Source organism: Pseudophryne corroboree, chromosome 7 (genome assembly GCF_028390025.1).
Source record: "Pseudophryne corroboree isolate aPseCor3 chromosome 7, aPseCor3.hap2, whole genome shotgun sequence".
NCBI lineage: Eukaryota > Metazoa > Chordata > Amphibia > Anura > Myobatrachidae > Pseudophryne > Pseudophryne corroboree.
In genome coordinates, this window is record NC_086450.1 from 145264016 (window position 1) to 145282222 (window position 18207).

The 18207-nt window shown below is 46.2% G+C and overlaps 1 protein-coding gene across 1 annotated transcript in view; it reads right to left on the bottom strand.

Moving 5' to 3' along the window:
- DARS1 (aspartyl-tRNA synthetase 1) overlaps positions 1-18207 on the bottom strand; it is a 311292-nt gene that overhangs the window by 55701 nt on the left and 237384 nt on the right. The window contains exon 9 of the mRNA XM_063933716.1: positions 17556-17615. Within this exon, the coding sequence (XP_063789786.1) occupies positions 17556-17615 (60 nt within the window). The remainder of the gene's footprint in view (positions 1-17555; positions 17616-18207) is intronic.

An 18207-nucleotide genomic window follows, 5' to 3' on the forward strand; every position in this document is an offset into this window, starting at 1 on the left:
GACCAGTCTATATCCCATGGTACTAAATGGACCCCAGTATCCTCTAGGACGTAAGAGAAAGTTGGTTGTTCTGGTTTATCAGGCTGCAGAATTATTCTATAAATCGACTTTCAACCCACTTCTAAAAAACCTTAAGTGAGAGCAGTAGCACTGCTGCTATCTGTAACTAACGTAACAAAAACTGCAGGTGCTTTATATTTATCTTCTACACCTGAAAACCATAACATCCTAAATCTAAACAGATGCAGATGAATACAGAAGGATACAACTGAAAATAAACAGCAGTTATTTCCATGGTATACACAAGACACTAGCATTCTGCGCTCTAATATATTCAAAAGTAAACCTTTCCTGTAACTCACTGGTAACGTCAAATACAGCACTAAGAGCTTCCTCAAACAGTCACTGTGAGGAGCACTGATAAACAATTTAATGAGGAGGGTAAAAGCAGGGTCAGTGAAGTGAAAAAGGCAATAATCACAATTAAATGTGACTTAAGGTGCATACACACGGAGCGATATAACTGAGCGATTTTGACTATATAGTCAAAATCGCTCAGAAAGTTAGTGCAGATCGCTCTGTGTGTATACAGGCAGCAATAGCGATGCGCGTCCCCGCTAGGTCGCTATCGCTGGGAAAAATAGTCAGTGCAGGCAAGTCAATTTTGGCTATGTCGCTGCAAAAGTTAGTCAAAATCGCTAATACTTTAAGAGGCCAGCGATTTTTCCCAGCGATAGCGATGTTGCAGGCGGCGGTGATGCGGGCGGCGGCGGGTTGTGGCGGCGGTGCGGGCGGTGGCGGTGTGGGCGACGGCGGGTTACGGCGGCGGTGCGGGTGGCGGCGGGTTGCGGTGTGGGCGGCGGCGGTGCGGGCGGCGGCGGGTTGCGGCAGCGGTGCGGGCGGGGGAAATTTACCTTTATCTTGCAGAGTTTGGCAGCGGAGCGGTACCAGTTTCAAAAATGGCGCCTCAGCGTCATTTTTGAAATTCAAGATGGCCGCCGCGAGCCAATCACGGCTCGCCGCGTCATCGCCCCGCCCCCTCCCGCTGACTTATATAAGTCAGCGCGAGGCAGCGGCTTTCAGTCCGACGGCGGAGGAGGAGCGGAGAAGAGCTCCTGAAGACTGAAGACGCCGTGGAAGTCCTGGATAGGCGGCGGCTATGCAAAAGAGCTTAGCAGCCGCCGCCCACCAGGTGAAGATGCTGGAAGTCCTGGGAAAGCGGCGGCCATGCAAAAGAGCTTAAAGGCCGCCGCCTCCCAGGTGAAGACGTCGTGGAAGTCCTGGATGGGCGGCGGCTATGCAAAAGAGCTTAGCAGCCGCCGCCCACCAGGTGAAGACGCCGGAGCAAGACCCCAGAAGCCCTGGGGAGGTGGCGCCCCCCCAGGTGAAGACGCCGGAAGCCCTGGGAAGGCGGCGGCCATGCAAAAGAGCTTAAAGGCCGCCGCCTCCCAGGTGAAGACCCAGTTTAATAAAGGATTTTTTAAAGAACGTGTCGTGGTTTTTTTCCAATATTTTCTTTGCAGGTGCCAGCGGGCCCTTTATGTCCGGGCATGCTGGCACTTGTGGTTCTCCAAGTGCCAGCATGCTGGGGCAGGCTTGCTGGGACCTGTAGGCCACCTGTAAAGAACAATATTACTATTGAAAGGCTATCAGCCTCCCATCCACCGCCCACGGATGGGGGGGACAGCCTCGGGCTTCACCCCTGGCCCTTGGGTGGCTGGAGGGGGGGACCCCTTGATTTAAGGGGTCCTCACTCCTCCAGTGTACCCCGGCCAGGGGTGACTAGTTGGGGGGGTAATGGCACGGCCGCAGGGACCAATATAAAAGTGTCCCCCGGCTGTGGCATTATCTCCCTGGCTAGTGGAGCCCGGTGCTGGTTTGAAAAATACGGGGGACCCCTATGTCTTTTGTCCCCCGTATTTTTTAAACCAGGACCGGACGCAGAGCCCGGTGCTGGTTGTCTAAATATGGGGGAACCCTACTCATTTTTTCCTCTGTATTTTAACAACCAGGACTGGCTCAAAGAGCCCGAGGCTGGTTTTACATAGGAGGGGGGACCCCACGCAAATTATTTTTTTAACTTTTAGCTATTTAAATACCAGCCACCCTGTAAAATCGTCCTATATATGACACTCATCCCCTTATTTAAATGAGATAGTCAAAATCTCCCATAGCCAAAATCTCCCATAGCCAAAATCTCTTGCATAGTTAGACAAAATCTCTGGTAAAGTTAGTCAAAATCTCCTACTGCCAGTTCAAGGGAAAAGTTAGTCAAAATCTCTCATAGTCAAAATCTCTCCGTGTGTATGCACCTTTAGGGTTCTATTCGTGAAGCAGTGAAATGAGTGGAGAAACAGACCAGTGGAGAAGTTGCCCATGGCAACCAATTAGCATCTCCCTTACATTTCATAGAATATACTTGATAAAGGTTTTCTTCAAAGCTCATTGGTTGCTATGGACAACTTCTCCACTGGTCCGTTTCTCCAATCTTTTCACTGCTTCATGAATAGAGACTCCAGTACTTTATGCTCCAAATTCTATGGTAAAACCCTAGCCCCAAACACTCTACATAACATATTCCATAATAGCTGTATACGGTATATAATAAGATTTTACTCACCGGTAAATCTATTTCTCGTAGTCCGTAGTGGATGCTGGGAACTCCGAAAGGACCATGGGGAATAGCGGCTCCGCAGGAGTCTGGGCACAACTAAAAGAAAGCTTTTAGACTACCTGGTGTGCACTGGCTCCTCCCACTATGACCCTCCTCCAAGCCTCAGTTAGGATACTGTGCCCGGAAGAGCTGACACAATAAGGAAGGATTTTGAATCCCGGGTAAGACTCAAACCAGCCACACCAATCACACCGTACAACACGTGATACCATATCCAAAACTGAGCCTCAAACAGATGGCTCATAACAATAACCCGTTATTAAACAATAACTATGTACAATTATTGCAGACAATCCGCACTTGGGACGGGCGCCCAGCATCCACTACGGACTACGAGAAATAGATTTACCGGTGAGTAAAATCTTATTTTCTCTAACGTCCTAGTGGATGCTGGGAACTCCGAAAGGACCATGGGGATTATACCAAAGCTCCCAAACGGGCGGGAGTGCGCGGATGACTCTGCAGCACCGAATGAGAGAACTCAAGGTCCTCCTCAGCCAGGGTATCAAATTTGTAGAATTTTGCAAACGTGTTTGCCCCTGACCAAGTAGCAGCTCGGCAAAGTTGTAAAGCCGAGACCCCTCGGGCAGCCGCCCAAGATGAGCCCACCTTCCTTGTAGAATGGGCTTTAACTGATTTAGGACGCGGCAGTCCAACCGCAGAATGCGCCAGCTGAATTGTGCTACAAATCCAGCGAGCAATAGTCTGCTTAGAAGCAGGAGCACCCAGTTTGTTGGGTGCATACAGGATAAATAGCGAGTCAGTTTTCCTGACTCCAGCCGTCCTGTAAACATACATTTTCAAGGCCCTGACTACGTCCAGCAACTTGGAATCCTCCACGTCACTAGTAGCCGCAGGCACTACAATAGGTTGGTTCAAGTGAAAAGCGGATACCACCTTAGGGAGAAACTGGGGACGAGTCCTCAATTCTGCCCTATCCATATGAAAAATCAGATAAGGGCTTTTGCAAGACAAAGCCGCCAATTCTGATACACGCCTGGCCGAAGCCAAGGCCAATAACATGACCACTTTCCACGTGAGATATTTAAGATCCACGGTCTTCAGTGGCTCAAACCAATGTGATTTTAGGAAATTCAACACCACGTTGAGATCCCAGGGTGCCACTGGAGGCACAAAAGGGGGCTGAATATGCAGCACTCCTTTTACAAATGTCTGAACTTCAGGTAGTGAAGCTAGTTCTTTTTGGAAGAAAATCGACAGAGCCGATATCTGCACCTTAATGGAGCCTAATTTTAGGCCCATAGACACTCCTGCCTGTAGGAAGTGCAGAAATCGACCCAGCTGAAACTCCTCAGTTGGGGCCTTATTGGCCTCACACCAAGCAACATATTTCCGCATTATGCGGTGATAATGTTTTACAGTTACATCTTTCCTGGCTTTAATCAGCGTAGGAATGACATCCTCCGGAATGCCCTTTTCCTTTAGGATCCGGTGTTCAACCGCCATGCCGTCAAACGCAGCCGCGGTAAGTCTTGGAACAGACAGGGCCCCTGCTGCAGCAGGTCCTGTCTGAGCGGCAGAGGCCATGGGTCCTCTGAGATCATCTCTTGAAGTTCCGGGTACCACACTCTTCTTGGCCAATCCGGAACCACGAGTATTGTCCTTACTCATCGTTTTCTTATTATTCTCAGTATCTTTGGTATGAGAGGCAGAGGAGGGAACACATAAACCGACTGGTACACCCACGGTGTCACTAGAGCGTCCACCGCTATCGCCTGTGGGTCCCTTGACCTGGCGCAATATCTCTCTAGTTTTTTGTTTAGGCGGGACGCCATCATGTCCACCTGTGGCCGTTCCCAACGATTTACAATCAGTGTGAAGACTTCTGGATGAAGTCCCCACTCTCCCGGGTGTAGATCGTGTCTGCTGAGGAAGTCTGCTTCCCAGTTGTCCACTCCCGGAATGAACACTGCTGACCGTGCTAACACGTGATTTTCCGCCCATCGGAGAATCCTTGTGGCTTCTGCCATCGCCGTCCTGCTTCTTGTGCCGCCCTGTCGGTTTACATGGGCGACTGCTCGTGATGTTGTCTGACTGGATCAGTACCGGCTGGTTTTGAAGCAGGGATTTTGCCTGACTTAGGGCATTGTAAATGGCCCTCAGTTCTAGAATATTTATGTGTAGGGAAGTCTCCTGACTCGACCATAGTCCTTGGAAGTTTCTTCCCTGTGTGACTGCCCCCCAGCCTCGAAGGCTGGCGTCCGTGGTCACCAGGACCCAGTCCTGTATGCCGAATCTGCGGCCCTCTAGAAGATGAGCACTCTGCAGCCACCACAGCAGAGACACCCTGGTTCTTGGAGACAGGGTTATTAGCCGATGCATCTAAAGATGCGATCCGGACCATTGGTCCAACAGGTCCCACTGAAAGATTCTGGCATGGAACCTGCCGAAAAGGAATTGCTTCGTAAGAAGCCACCATCTTTCCCAGGACTCGCGTGCAGTGATGCACCGACACCTGTTTTGGTTTCAGGAGGTTTCTGACTAGAGACGACAGCTCCATGGTTTTTTCCTCTGGGAGAAACACTTTTTTTTTTCTGGACTGTGTCCAGAATCATTCCCAGGAACAGTAGACGTGTTGTCGGAACCAGCTGTGACTTTGGAATATTTAGAATCCAACCGTGCTGGTGTAGCACCTCCTGAGATAGTGCTACTCCTACCAACAACTGCTCCTTGGATCTCGCCTTTATTAGGAGATCGTCCAAGTATGGGATAATTAAAACTCCCTTTTTTCGAAGGAGTATCATCATTTCCGCCATTACCTTGGTAAACACCCTCGGTGCCGTGGACAGACCAAACGGCAGCGTCTGGAATTGGTAATGGCAATTCTGTACCGCAAATCTGAGGTACTCCTGGTGAGGATGGTAAATAAGGACATGCAGGTAAGCATCCTTGATGTCCAGGGATACCATGTAATCCCCCTCGTCTAGACTTGCAATAACCGCCCTGAGCGATTCCATCTTGAACTTGAATTTTTTTATGTATGTGTTCAAGGATTTCAAATTTAAAATGGGTCTCACCGAACCGTCCGGTTTCGGTACCACAAACAGTGTGGAATAGTAACCCCGTCCTTGTTGAAGTAGGGGCACCTTGACTATCACCCGCTGGGAATACAGCTTGTGAATTGCCTCTAGCACAGCCTCCCTGTCCGAGGGAGTTGTTGGCAAGGCAGATTTGAGGAAACGGCGGGGGGGAGACGCCTCGAATTCCAGCTTGTACCCCTGAGATACTACTTGAAAGATCCAGGGATCCACCTGTGAGCGAGCCCACTGATCGCTGAAATTTTTGAGGCGGCCCCCCACCGTACCTGGCTCCGCCTGTGGAGCCCCACCGTCATGCGGCGGACTTGGAAGAAGCGGGGGAGGACTTTTGCTCCTGGGAACTAGCTGTTTGTTGCAGCCTTTTTCCCCTACCTTTTCCTCGCCTGTTTTTCTGGGTCCGAAAGGACTGTACCTGATAAAACTGCGCTTTTTTAGGCTGTGAGGGAACATGGGGTAAAAATGCTGACTTCCCAGCTGTCGCTGTGGAAACGAGGTCCGAGAGACCATCCCCGAATAACTCCTCACCCTTATAAGGCAAAACTTCCATGTGCCTTTTGGAATCTGCATCCCCTGTCCACTGCCGGGTCCATAAGCCTCTCCTAGCAGAAATGGACAATGCACTTATTTTAGATGCCAGCCGGCAGATCTCCCTCTGTGCATCTCTCATGTATAAGACTGAGTCTTTTATATGCTCTATGGTTAGCAGAATAGTGTCCCTGTCTAGGGTGTCAATATTTTCTAACAGGGAATCTGACCACGCAGCGGCAGCACTGCACATCCATGCTGACGCAATAGCTGGTCTAAGTATAATGCCTGTGTGTGTATATATAGACTTCAGGATCGCCTCCTGTTTTCTATCCGCAGGCTCCTTCAGGGCGGCCGTATCCGGAGACGGAAGTGCCACCTTTTTAGACAACCGTGTGAGCGCTTTATCCACCCTAGGAGGTGTTTCCCAACGTGCCCTATCCTCTGGCGGGAAAGGGAACGCCATTAGTAATTTTTTTGAGATTATCAATCTTTTATCAGGGAAAGCCCACGCTTCTTCACACACTTCATTTAATTCTTCAGATGGGGGAAAAACTACGGGTAGTTTTTTCTCTCCAAACATAATACCCTTTTTAGTGGTACCTGGGTTTATATCTGAAATGTGTAACACCTCTTTCATTGCCTCAATCATGCAGCGAATGGCCTTAGTGGACATTAGATTAGACTCATCGTCGTCGACACTGGTATCAGTATCCGTGTCGACATCTGGGTCTGCCATCTGAGGTAGCGGGCATTTTAGAGCCCCTGATGGCCTTTGAGACACCTGGGCAGGCACGAGCTGAGAAGCCGGCTGTCCCGCATTTGGCATGTCGTCAAATTTTTTGTGTAAGGAGTCGACACTTGCACGTAATTCCTTCCATAAAACCATCCACTCAGGTGTCTGCCCCGCAGGGGGTGACATCACTTCTACAGGCATCTGCTCCCCCTCCACATAATTTTCCTCCTCAAACATGTCGACACAGCCGTACCGACACACCGCACACACACCGGGAATGCTCTAAACAGAGGACAGGACCCCACAGAAGCCCTTTGGGGAGACAGAGAGAGAGTATGCCAGCACACACCAGAGCGCTATATACTGCAGGGACTAACTGAATTATGTCCCCTATAGCTGCTATAATATTTACTGCGCCTAAATTTAGTGCCCCCCCTCTCTTTTTTACCCTTTTTCTGTAGTGTAGACTGCAGGGGAGAGCCAGGGAGCTTCCTTCCAGCGGAACTGTGAGGGGAAAATGGCGCCAGTGTGCTGAGGGAGATAGCTCCGCCCCTTTTTCGCGGACTATTCTCCCGCTTTTTTAAGGATTCTGGCAGGGGTAATTATCACATATATAGCCTCTGGGGCTATATATTGCGATTGTTTTGCCAGCCAAGGTGTTTTTATTGCTGCTCAGGGCGCCCCCCCCCAGCGCCCTGCACCCTCAGTGACCGGAGTGTGAAGTGTGTATGAGAAGCAATGGCGCACAGCTGCAGTGCTGTGCGCTACCTTGGAGAAGACAGAAGTCTTCATGCCGCCGATTTTCCGGACTTCTTCTTGCTTCTGGCTCTGTAAGGGGGACGGCGGCGCGGCTCCGGGACCGAACACCAAGGCCAGTTCCTTGCGGTCGGTCCCTCTGGAGCTAATGGTGTCCAGTAGCCTAAGAAGCCCAAGCTAGCTGCAAGCAGGTAGGTTCGCTTCTTCTCCCCTTAGTCCCTCGTGGCAGTGAGCCTGTTGCCAGCAGGTCTCACTGTAAAATAAAAAACCTAAAATATACTTTCTTCTAAGAGCTCAGGAGAGCCCCTAGTGTGCATCCAGCTCGGCCGGGCACAAAAATCTAACTGGGAGGAGGGTCATAGTGGGAGGAGCCAGTGCACACCAGGTAGTCTAAAAGCTTTCTTTTAGTTGTGCCCAGACTCCTGCGGAGCCGCTATTCCCCATGGTCCTTTCGGAGTTCCCAGCATCCACTAGGACGTTAGAGAAATAAAAATAACAGTATTACAAAGCTCAATAAAAATACTTCAATTTCTTAAACTCAGGTCAGGTGTACTCCACTTTCAATGCTTGAGTGTGTGTGGGGTCTATTTATGCATAATATGGGCTGATGGACAGATCAAGGAGGGTAGACGGCTATACTTGTAATGGCATCACAGGCAGCAGAAGCACCACTACTCTGAATACAATGCACACAATTTGCTGTACACAATATAGGATAGCGATACCCTCCTGACAGTAAACAGAAGAGCTGTAAAGTATTATATGGGTTTCCTGAAGGGCAGATGACGTAGCTGAGGGTATAGAATGGGGAACATCAATCTGTACAATATGCAACTTTTCAGCTGGCTGTCTCAGCAACTAGTGCTGATACGCCTGTACTGCATGCTGCTCACTGCCCCAAAGAGGAAACCTCTTTCAAGGTTTACCACTTGTACAGGACTTCATATTGCTTTATAACTATGTCCAGCGAACCTCTTCCCCTATTCTGATATACACAAAGAGAGGAAAAAGCACTTTAAAAGAGGAGCGCACAGTTACTGGGGATAATGGATCAGAGAGCAGGTACTTTCTATGCATTCCAGAAACGTCTGTGAGATCTAATCATTATTTAAAAGCTGAACTTTTAATTTGAGAATCAGTTCACTTGAAGAATTGTAACAAATACATGAAAATGCTGCATCTTTGAGACATTGAGGTTACTGTACCTGGGCCATTGGTCTGTTTGTAAGAAAGCCGATGAGTGATGAACGCAGGGAAATGATGGACCACAAGCCATAGCCCTGCCTCCGGATAGTCAGAGAGCTCTTACACACTGCACGCTATCACTGTATACAGGAAAGGGAGACCCACCAGTGGGGTAGGATGCAACACTGAACACGCACGTGGGGCAGATGAATTAAGCCTGGAGAAGTAATAAAGCAGGGATAAATGCAAGGTGAATCCGCACCAGCCAATCAGCTCCAATATGTAAATGAACAGTTAGGAGCTCAATGGCTGGTGCGGATTCACCTTGCATTTATCACTGCTTTATCACTTCTCCAGGCTTAATACATCTTCCCCTGTACAGTTTCTTGTCCCCAGAAGAGGTGCTGGTAATCTGCTAGGGAGCAGCTCCAGAACTGTTAATAGGTAGGTGGCTGAGCATCAATAAGCCCAGAAGAAAACCCTAGAAGCCTCTCCAGAGTGCAATTGTATGGAGGGTACAATATGGAGGTTCCATGATTTTTTATTTTATTTGTAGATCCTGTGGTTTTAACAAAAGTTTCCATTGCAGTTTACGGACTTTATTCTGCACCATTCTCTTATTTTTGCAATCCGTATGTAATTTTTCCATACATTTGGGTGGGGCTTCTTTTGTTAAATTCTTCTGTTTATCTTGTTTCTAGATTTTTATTCACTGTTGCTGCTGTCAAAGTCGAAGTGTACCACAGAGTGACAGCTCTCCTCTCTCTCATATCTGCAGCTTCAACCTATATTTGTGAGACTGCAGAATATCAAATCACTAACAACTCGTGACATCACTGAGTCATAAGGCAATGAACTAATGCATTCTATTGCTCCATGGGGAACAGTGGACTGAGGGATGAGGTACTGAGCCAACTGATATTCATCATATTGCTCCAATAGGCACTAGTGGTATTAGTAACTAATACTACCGACGAGTGTGCTGCTTACTGCTTTTTTAGAGTCCTATCCCTGCTGGTATATGAGGCACTAAACCTAATGCTTTTATTTAAAATGCAGCCTATCGTTTCACTAGAAATAAGTGCCATCACAGACCAGATGCAATTTTGTGAACCTAATCTCCGTGATGTCAATAGTTTTTAGTGAATGCACTTTAATGTCATGAACAAAATGGCTGCCAGAGCTGTGTATAGGTGACTTTAATCCTGATCGGATCCCCTGCCGTTGTTCCACTCATATATATCCCAAATTTTAGAATTTAAAAAAAGTGAGCTCTGTGGACATTTTTAACACTTGTATTTGATATCCTTTGTACAAATAGCCTGTGAATATTTTATCCCATTCCCTAAGTAAACACTTTGCAGTTATTGTTTGACCCTTGCTCACAATGAGAGGAAAGACCTGCTTCAACGAGCGTAGCATGATTATTTGGTATCCCTGAATACAGTTTGTAGAGGAAACTACTGAGGAGACACTTTCTATACACACTGTGAGGCCAGAATATATGACTTTGTTTAAACACAGATTATAACCACATGAAGCCCAGAGAGATGTGTGCACAACGTTTTCCTCTGTGTCAGGTTCCAGCTACTCTACGAGTGAGCAGAATGCTGAAGCGGCCTCCTAGCAGATGTATTCGCTGGAGCAGAACAATACTTCAAAGGAACTTGTGCTAAGGCAAAATATACATTTATTTTGTAGCACGTGCAAATAATAGCAAGTGTTTTCTCTTCCTGTTTACAGCGAGCCACTGACTCAGTCTCACATTGGGGAGATCAAAGGCTTGTGTAACTCACAGCTGTGCAGGTATTACATTATTTCAGATAAAGCAACAAGCCTTACAGTCATTCCTGACCTTTATTAAGCTGCGATACCTTTCCCATATTATTGTTTGCCTCCAAGATGAAAAGACATTGTAAATGTGCTCTGACGCTTGCTTTGGACTGAACTAAGGGCCTAATTCAGAGTTGATAGCAGCAGCAAATTTGTTAGCAGTTGGCCAAAACCATGTGCACTGCAGGTGGGGCAGATATAACATGTGCAGAGAGAGTTAGATTTGGGTGGGGTGTGTTCAATCTGCAATCTAAATTGCAGTGTAAAAATAAAGCAGCCAGTATTTACCCTGCACCGAAACAAAATAACCCACCCAAATCTATCTCTCTCTGCAACTGTTATATCTGCCACACCTGCAGTGCACATGGTTTTGCCCAACTGCTAACAAATTTGCTGCTGCGATCAACTCTGTATTAACCCCTAAGTTTCTAAGCAGCAGAGGTTTGTTTCTTAAAATGTATTAATGACTAACCAATCAGTGCAAGGCTTTGAGACGGTGCGACTTTGTGTTGGGCTACTGCACATGACATTGGTTTGTATTAATAGATCGACAATGTCTAGGCAGACAGTCAGTAGTCGGCACTATATGGTCGACATGCATTAGGTTGGCAGGTACACAAGGTCAACTGATGAAAGGTCAACAGGTTCAAACAGGTGGACATGAAAATGGTTGACACACAAATGGTCGACACATTTTTGGGGTTATTTTGTCCCAAATGTAGTATCTTTCCTATTATCTGACCACCATCGGTAGAAGCTTGTACCCTCTCAGGGTTGCTTTGCGTGCCACGCTTGGGCATGGTGGCTCGCTCTGCTCCGCTCGCCACAGGTAACTATTCCCAAGAGATGTTCACGTAGACGGTAAATAAAGCAGATCCTAAATATGGGACAAAATTGTGTGGACCTTTTGTACCTGTCAACCTAATGTATGTCGACCTACACACTGTCGATCTATCATCCGGATACCCATGGCATAGCAGACCCTTCCTCATACGTCTAAGCACTCCTAGATTACTGCTGGTATCAAATGCAAGCTGCAACAATCAGTAAAGAAACAAGTCCTTAACCAGTGTCTCACACTTTCAAATCATAGACACAGCACCACACTCAGTACCGACCCTCCGCGCACTACAGGAGTTAGTAACCGCATATAGTATATGGCAGCTGTCGCCAACCCGTCACTCATGAGCAACGGGTAGCTCGCAGCGCATTCCGGGTCACCCGACCCCTACTGGGGGAGTCCACAATTGACTCTGCCGCCGAGGAGACAGCCGCTTGACCACCGTCTGTCAGGCAGCACAGTGCTATAGCTACCCAGAAATGCTCAGCGCTGGTGCTCCCAGCACTTCCATTACACCACTGACAACAAGCATTACACCCCTGACAACGAGCATTACACCCTTGACAACGAATATTACACCCCTGGTAACAAGACCCATGGCAACGAACATTATACCCCTGACAACGAGCATTACATCCCTGGCAACGAGCACGACACCCAGAGCATTACACCCCTGGCAACAAGCATGACACCCAGAGCATAACACCCCTGGCACAGGCATGAAACCCCTGGCAATGAACGTGGAACCCCTGACAGCGAGCATGAAACCCCTGACGAGCATGAGACCCCTGGCAATAAGCAGGGCATTTATAAGTAATTAGAAGTCTTACTGTGGGGCATAATGTGTAATGGGCATTACGGTGTGTGGCATAATGTATCATGGGCATTGCAGTGTGTAGCATAATTTAGCAAGGGCATTGCAGTAGGTGGCATAATGTGTCACAGGCATTACGGTGTGTGGAATAATGTGTCAGGGGCATTGCGGTGTTTGGCATAATGCGTCACGGGAACTATGGTGTGTGGCATAATGTGTCAGGAGCATTGAAGTGTGTGGAATAATGTGTCAGGGGCATTTCGGTGCATGGCATAATGAATCATGGGCATTGCGGTGTGTGGGATAATGTGTCAGGGACATTGCGGTGTGTGTAATAATGTGTCAGGGGCATTACGTTGTGTGGCATATTGTGTAAGTGGCATTACGGTGTGTGGTATATTGTGTCATGGGCATTATGGTGTGTGGTATATTGTGTCATGGGCATTACGGCGTGCAGCATAATGTGTAACAGGCATTACTGTAAGGAGGAAAAATAAAAAATAATAATGTAAGGGACATGAATCAGGATAATTTTTTTCCCTGTCGTGGCCAATGTCTGGCATGCAGGTTGCAAAACTGGGGTATAAGGTAGTAATTTCCTGCAATGCCATGCTCCTTGCAGTAAGGCCACACTCTTTTTTTGGAGCACGCGTACACGCTAATTCTTTACTTCTCATATGACAATGGGAGGGGGCGCAGACTTTTTTGGCAGGGGGGTGCAAAATTTATAGCTACACCACCGCCAACAAGTCTGGTCTTAACACTGAGAGTCACAGCAACCATTCAAGTACAGCACATTTTTCAAAAACTTTAGTAGCTCATCAGCAGGTTTAATTTTTCTCGAGTAGCACACACCCCAATTAAGGTTTGAGACCACTGGTATATGGTAACCGCACATAGGGGGTCATTCAGAGTTGTTCGCTCGTTGCCAATTTTCGCTATGCTGCGATATGCTGGTAAATGCGCATGCGCATGGTACGCAGCACGCATGCACTAAGTTATTTAACTAAGCACTTAGTAGATTTGCTGGTGCTCGTACGAAGCTTTTCAGTCGCACTGTTGTTCGGTAAATGATTGACAGGAAAGGGGCATTTCTGGGCGGCAACTCAGCGTTTTCATGGCGTTGGCTAAAAACGCAGGCGTGTCAGGGAAAAACGCGGGCGTGTCTGGAGAAACGGGGGAGTGGCTGGCCGAACGCAGGGCGTGTTTGTGACGTCAAACCATGAACTAAACGGACTGAGCTGATCGCAATCTGTGAGTAGGTCCGGAGCTACTCAGAAACTGCAAAGAATTATTTAGTAACAGTTCTGCTAATCTTTCGTTCGCTATTCTGCTATGCTAAGATACACTCCCAGAGGGCGGCGGCCTAGCGTGTGCAATGCTGCTAAAAGCAGCTAGCGAGCGAACAACTCGGAATGACCCCCATAGTTCCATTATTACAGCGTCTACTTACTTTAAGATTACCAGACAGAGCAGATGATCATACATAATGCCCTGTACTCCTCCATTAGCAAAATACCCACACTCATTCAACCTGACAGTAACTTTTATAATAAAAAAAAAGTGTAAAAAATAAAAAGGTGTAGCACACAGAAGTATTAACAACAATAGTTGTAAACTAATAAAAGGGCTGATTTGCCACCTAAAATTAACAAAGAATACCCTATAAAGACATCTGATTTTCCAGTAAACCAAACACACCACCACTTCATAAGGCACACTACTACTGCAAGCAGCTAAGGCTGAACCCTCCCCATCTTGGTAGTGCCACCACCACACAGGTTAAAGTCATTCCAAAGTAATACATATATGGACAATGGGCTTGGATCACTTTTAAAGAGAGGGCTTTCATGACACAAGGAGGCCCCGTGTGATGTACAGTGGACCTTCTATATGATTGAACTGTGAGGTCTTCAGCACGGCAAGCTATATCTCTGGACTTTGGTTAGGTCATCTTTACTACAAACCATATACTGAGGATAGAATGGCAGGAGTAGTTGACCCAAGACAGGTGGACCTTCTACATGATTGAACTGTGAGGTCTTCAGCAAAGCAAGCTATATCTCTGGACTTTGGTTAAGTCATCTTTACTACAAAACTTAAACTGAAGATAGAACGACAGGAGTAGTTGACCCAAGACAGGTGGACCTTCTACATAATTGAACTGTGAGGTATTCAGCACAGCAAGCTATATTTCTGGACTTTGGTTAAATCATCTTTACTACAAACCTTATACTGAAGATAGAACGACAGAAGTAGTTGACCCAAGAGAGGATACAAACTCATTGAGGGCCCCATTTGGAGAAGTAGGAGAAAAGACGGGAATGAAGCTCTAAAGATACCTTTATATGAGGGACATACCACGTATTAACGTGAGTACGGTACGCATCAAGTCATCTTGCACATTTCTATGAAAAAGAACTAAGAAAAAGAACAGAGTTTTTATCAAAGACTTTTTATTACAAACTTACGACTTTATATTGTTCTGTCATTGGATGAGCGCAGATGTGATTTCTCATTTTTTTGGTGCATTTCATGCCCCAGGGTGGTTGAGTGACCACCTGTAGACATCACCACTGCCGCTCTCTGAGGCGCAGCAGTCCTCTATAACCGATATTTTAGTTTCAGTCGCACTGTTGTTCGGTAAATGATTGACAGGAAAGGGGCGTTTCTGGGCGGCAACTCAGCGTTTTCACTGCGTTGGCTAAAAAACGCAGGCGTGTCAGGGAAAAACGCGGGAGTATCTGGAGAAACGGGGGAGTGGTTGGCCGAACGCAGGGCGTTTGTGACGTCAAACCAGGAACTAAACGGACTGAGCTGATCGCAATCTGTGAGTAGGTCCGGAGCTACTCAGAAACTGCAAAGAATTATTTAGTAACAGTTCTGCTAATCTTTCGTTCGCTATTCTGCTATGCTAAGATACACTCCCAGAGGGCGACGGACTAGCGTGTGCAATGCTGCTAAAAGCAGCTAGCGAGCGAGCAACTCGGAATGACCCCCATAGTTCCATTATTACAGCGTCTACTTACTTTAAGATTACCAGACAGAGCAGATGATCATACATAATGCCCTGTCCTCCTCCATTAGCAAAATACCCACACTCATTCAACCTGACAGTAACTTTTATAATAAAAAAAAAAGTGTAAAAAATAAAAAGGTGTAGCACACAGAAGTATTAACAATAGTTGTAAACTAATAAAAGGGCTGATTTGCCACCTAAAATTAACAAAGAATACCCTATAAAGACATCTGATTTTCCAGTAAACAAAAAACACCACCACTTCATAAGGCACACTACTACTGCAAGCAGCTAAGGCTGAACCCTCCCCATCTTGGTAGTGCCACCACCACACAGGTTAAAGTCATTCCAAAGTAATACATATATGGACGATGGGCTTGGATCACTTTTAAAGAGAGGGCTTTCATGACATTTATTTAAGTGCTTATTTTAAATACAGCAAGGGTCTCTACAAATGAGGATCCTCAGCAGAATTAATATTTGTTTCAGAGGAATAGGACCCATAACAGACATGCCTCCTGATAAATGTATCTGTGGCTGTGTCCACATCTATGTAGAGAGCAATTGCAAGCACTCAAACACAAAACCCACATGCATGTACTGTAATCTGCATATGTTTTCAGTGTGTGATTTGGCAAGAAAATGTCCAATGGACGCAGCAGTATGTGTGTTTGTGTGCACAATAGAAAACACTTATTTTATGCACAAAAACAGGCCTTTGGGTCCTACTCAGATTCAAGCCCTTAAATGTCGGACTAAGGGCTTAAATCAAACCTGATCGCAAAACAAATCTGTTAGCTAATGGGCAAAACCATGTGCAGAGAGAGTAAAGGGGGGTACACACGGAGAGATCCGTGTTTAAAATCTAAGCAATCTGACTAGATTGTTTAGATTTTAAGCACGGACCTGTCGTGTGTATGCCCCCCAGCGGCTATCGCCGGTGCTAGATTGAGCATGCAGGCTCAATCTAGCAGGTCGCTCACTTCAGCACACATTGCGCGCCGAGTGGGTGGGGGGGGGGCAAATGTGTGCTGAGCGGTCTGTGATAGATCGCTCAGCACACATCTCTAGGTGTGTACCCCCATTAACTCTCTCTGCACGTTATATCTGCCACCCCTGCAGTGCACATGGTTTTGCCCATTAGCTAACACATTTGCTGCTGCAATTAGGTCTGAATTAGGCCCTAAATGCATTATTTTCATATTATTATTATTACTTTTTTATTCATTTCGTTTTTAAGTACCAACATATATTTCATTTGGCCAACTTATAGATCATGCCGATTATAAATTATAGTATGTTCACCAGGAAAAACAAAAGGATTGTTGAGGAAAGATTGCACAATTACTTCCTTGGTGACTAAGCAAAGGGTCTCATGATGAGGAGATTTAGCCAAGTAGCCAGCCTGTCCTTTAGTGTTACTGTAGATCAGTCTGTGATCACAGACAAAGCACAACAACTAAAGATCCTCTCTCTATGCTATTTGTCCTAGTGACATAATAAAATCAACTAGTCTGTGAGTTTGCTAAATGTTACCAGAAAGAGGCAGCACACACCATACCTGTTTGGCTACAGTATTAATGTGCCTCTAAAGCATGTTCCAGCCCCAAAGTGCACTGGTGTCTGCACACACTGGGGCAGATGTATTAACCTGGACAAGGCATAAGGAAGTGATAAACCAGTGATAAGTGCAAGGTGATAAACGCACCAGCCAATCAACTCCAATATGTAAATTGACAGTTAGGAGCTGACTGGCTGGTGTGTTTATCACCTTGCACTTATCACTTGTTTATCACTTCCTTATACCTTGTCCAGGTTAATACATCTGCCCCAATGGCTGCAGCCATGTTGTTGGCTGAACCCATGTCATCACTAAGCGCTAATGGAATCTTTGAGGCACTTTCAGCAATGTCCTGTGTTCCTAGTGCAAAGACAGCCCGCTTTCTCATGAACATTGGTTCACCCCCAAAATGTTGCTTCTTCCACTGAAGGAGGTGACACGATGTGCAGGACTGTCCTGAGGTCTATTAACTACTGTAGTGGAAGTTTGTTTGTCAGAGACGTAGAATAAAAAAAGGACTGAGATCTGCGTGCACTGGAATTCAATCCTTACCCTTAAATCAATGACTCTATTGTCCAGCCGAGTATCCTGGTTTACAGTAGCTCTTCCTTCCTAAAGCAGGAAAACAAAACAAAGAAAACATACACAAAACATCAGGCAAAGTAACATAATACATACAGAATTGAGTCAATACTCCTAGGGACCAGCCACACTATCCTGCTGAGCAACATACAGTACAGACCAGAATAAATGTGTCTGTTGTTTAATAGATCTTGGCAGCATATAACAATAATGATGATAATAATAATAATAATAATAATAATAATAATAATAAACTATTAAAACTGTTGTAAACATGTGGCGATATATAAAATTTATGACCATATTACTAAAAGTTATAGCAAAGAGTACCTAGTTACAAATAATAAAATGTGTTCTAAAAAAGAGAACCAAGCGATAACTTTAGAAATAATGTACTTGGTCCTTAACAGTAAGCCTACCTTGATTTACACTATGGGACAGATTCAATTAGCTGTGGGGTTTTCATCCCTGAAAGATTCAACTAAGGGTTGCTACCTTGTGCGTTAAGCTTGCAGTAACTCAGAGAATCCGGCACGTACCGTGGAATGCATGGGTTAATGCGCACTACCAGTAGTTTTTACCGTGTGGGGAAATTTACTAAAAAGCGCCTTAAGACCTTTTG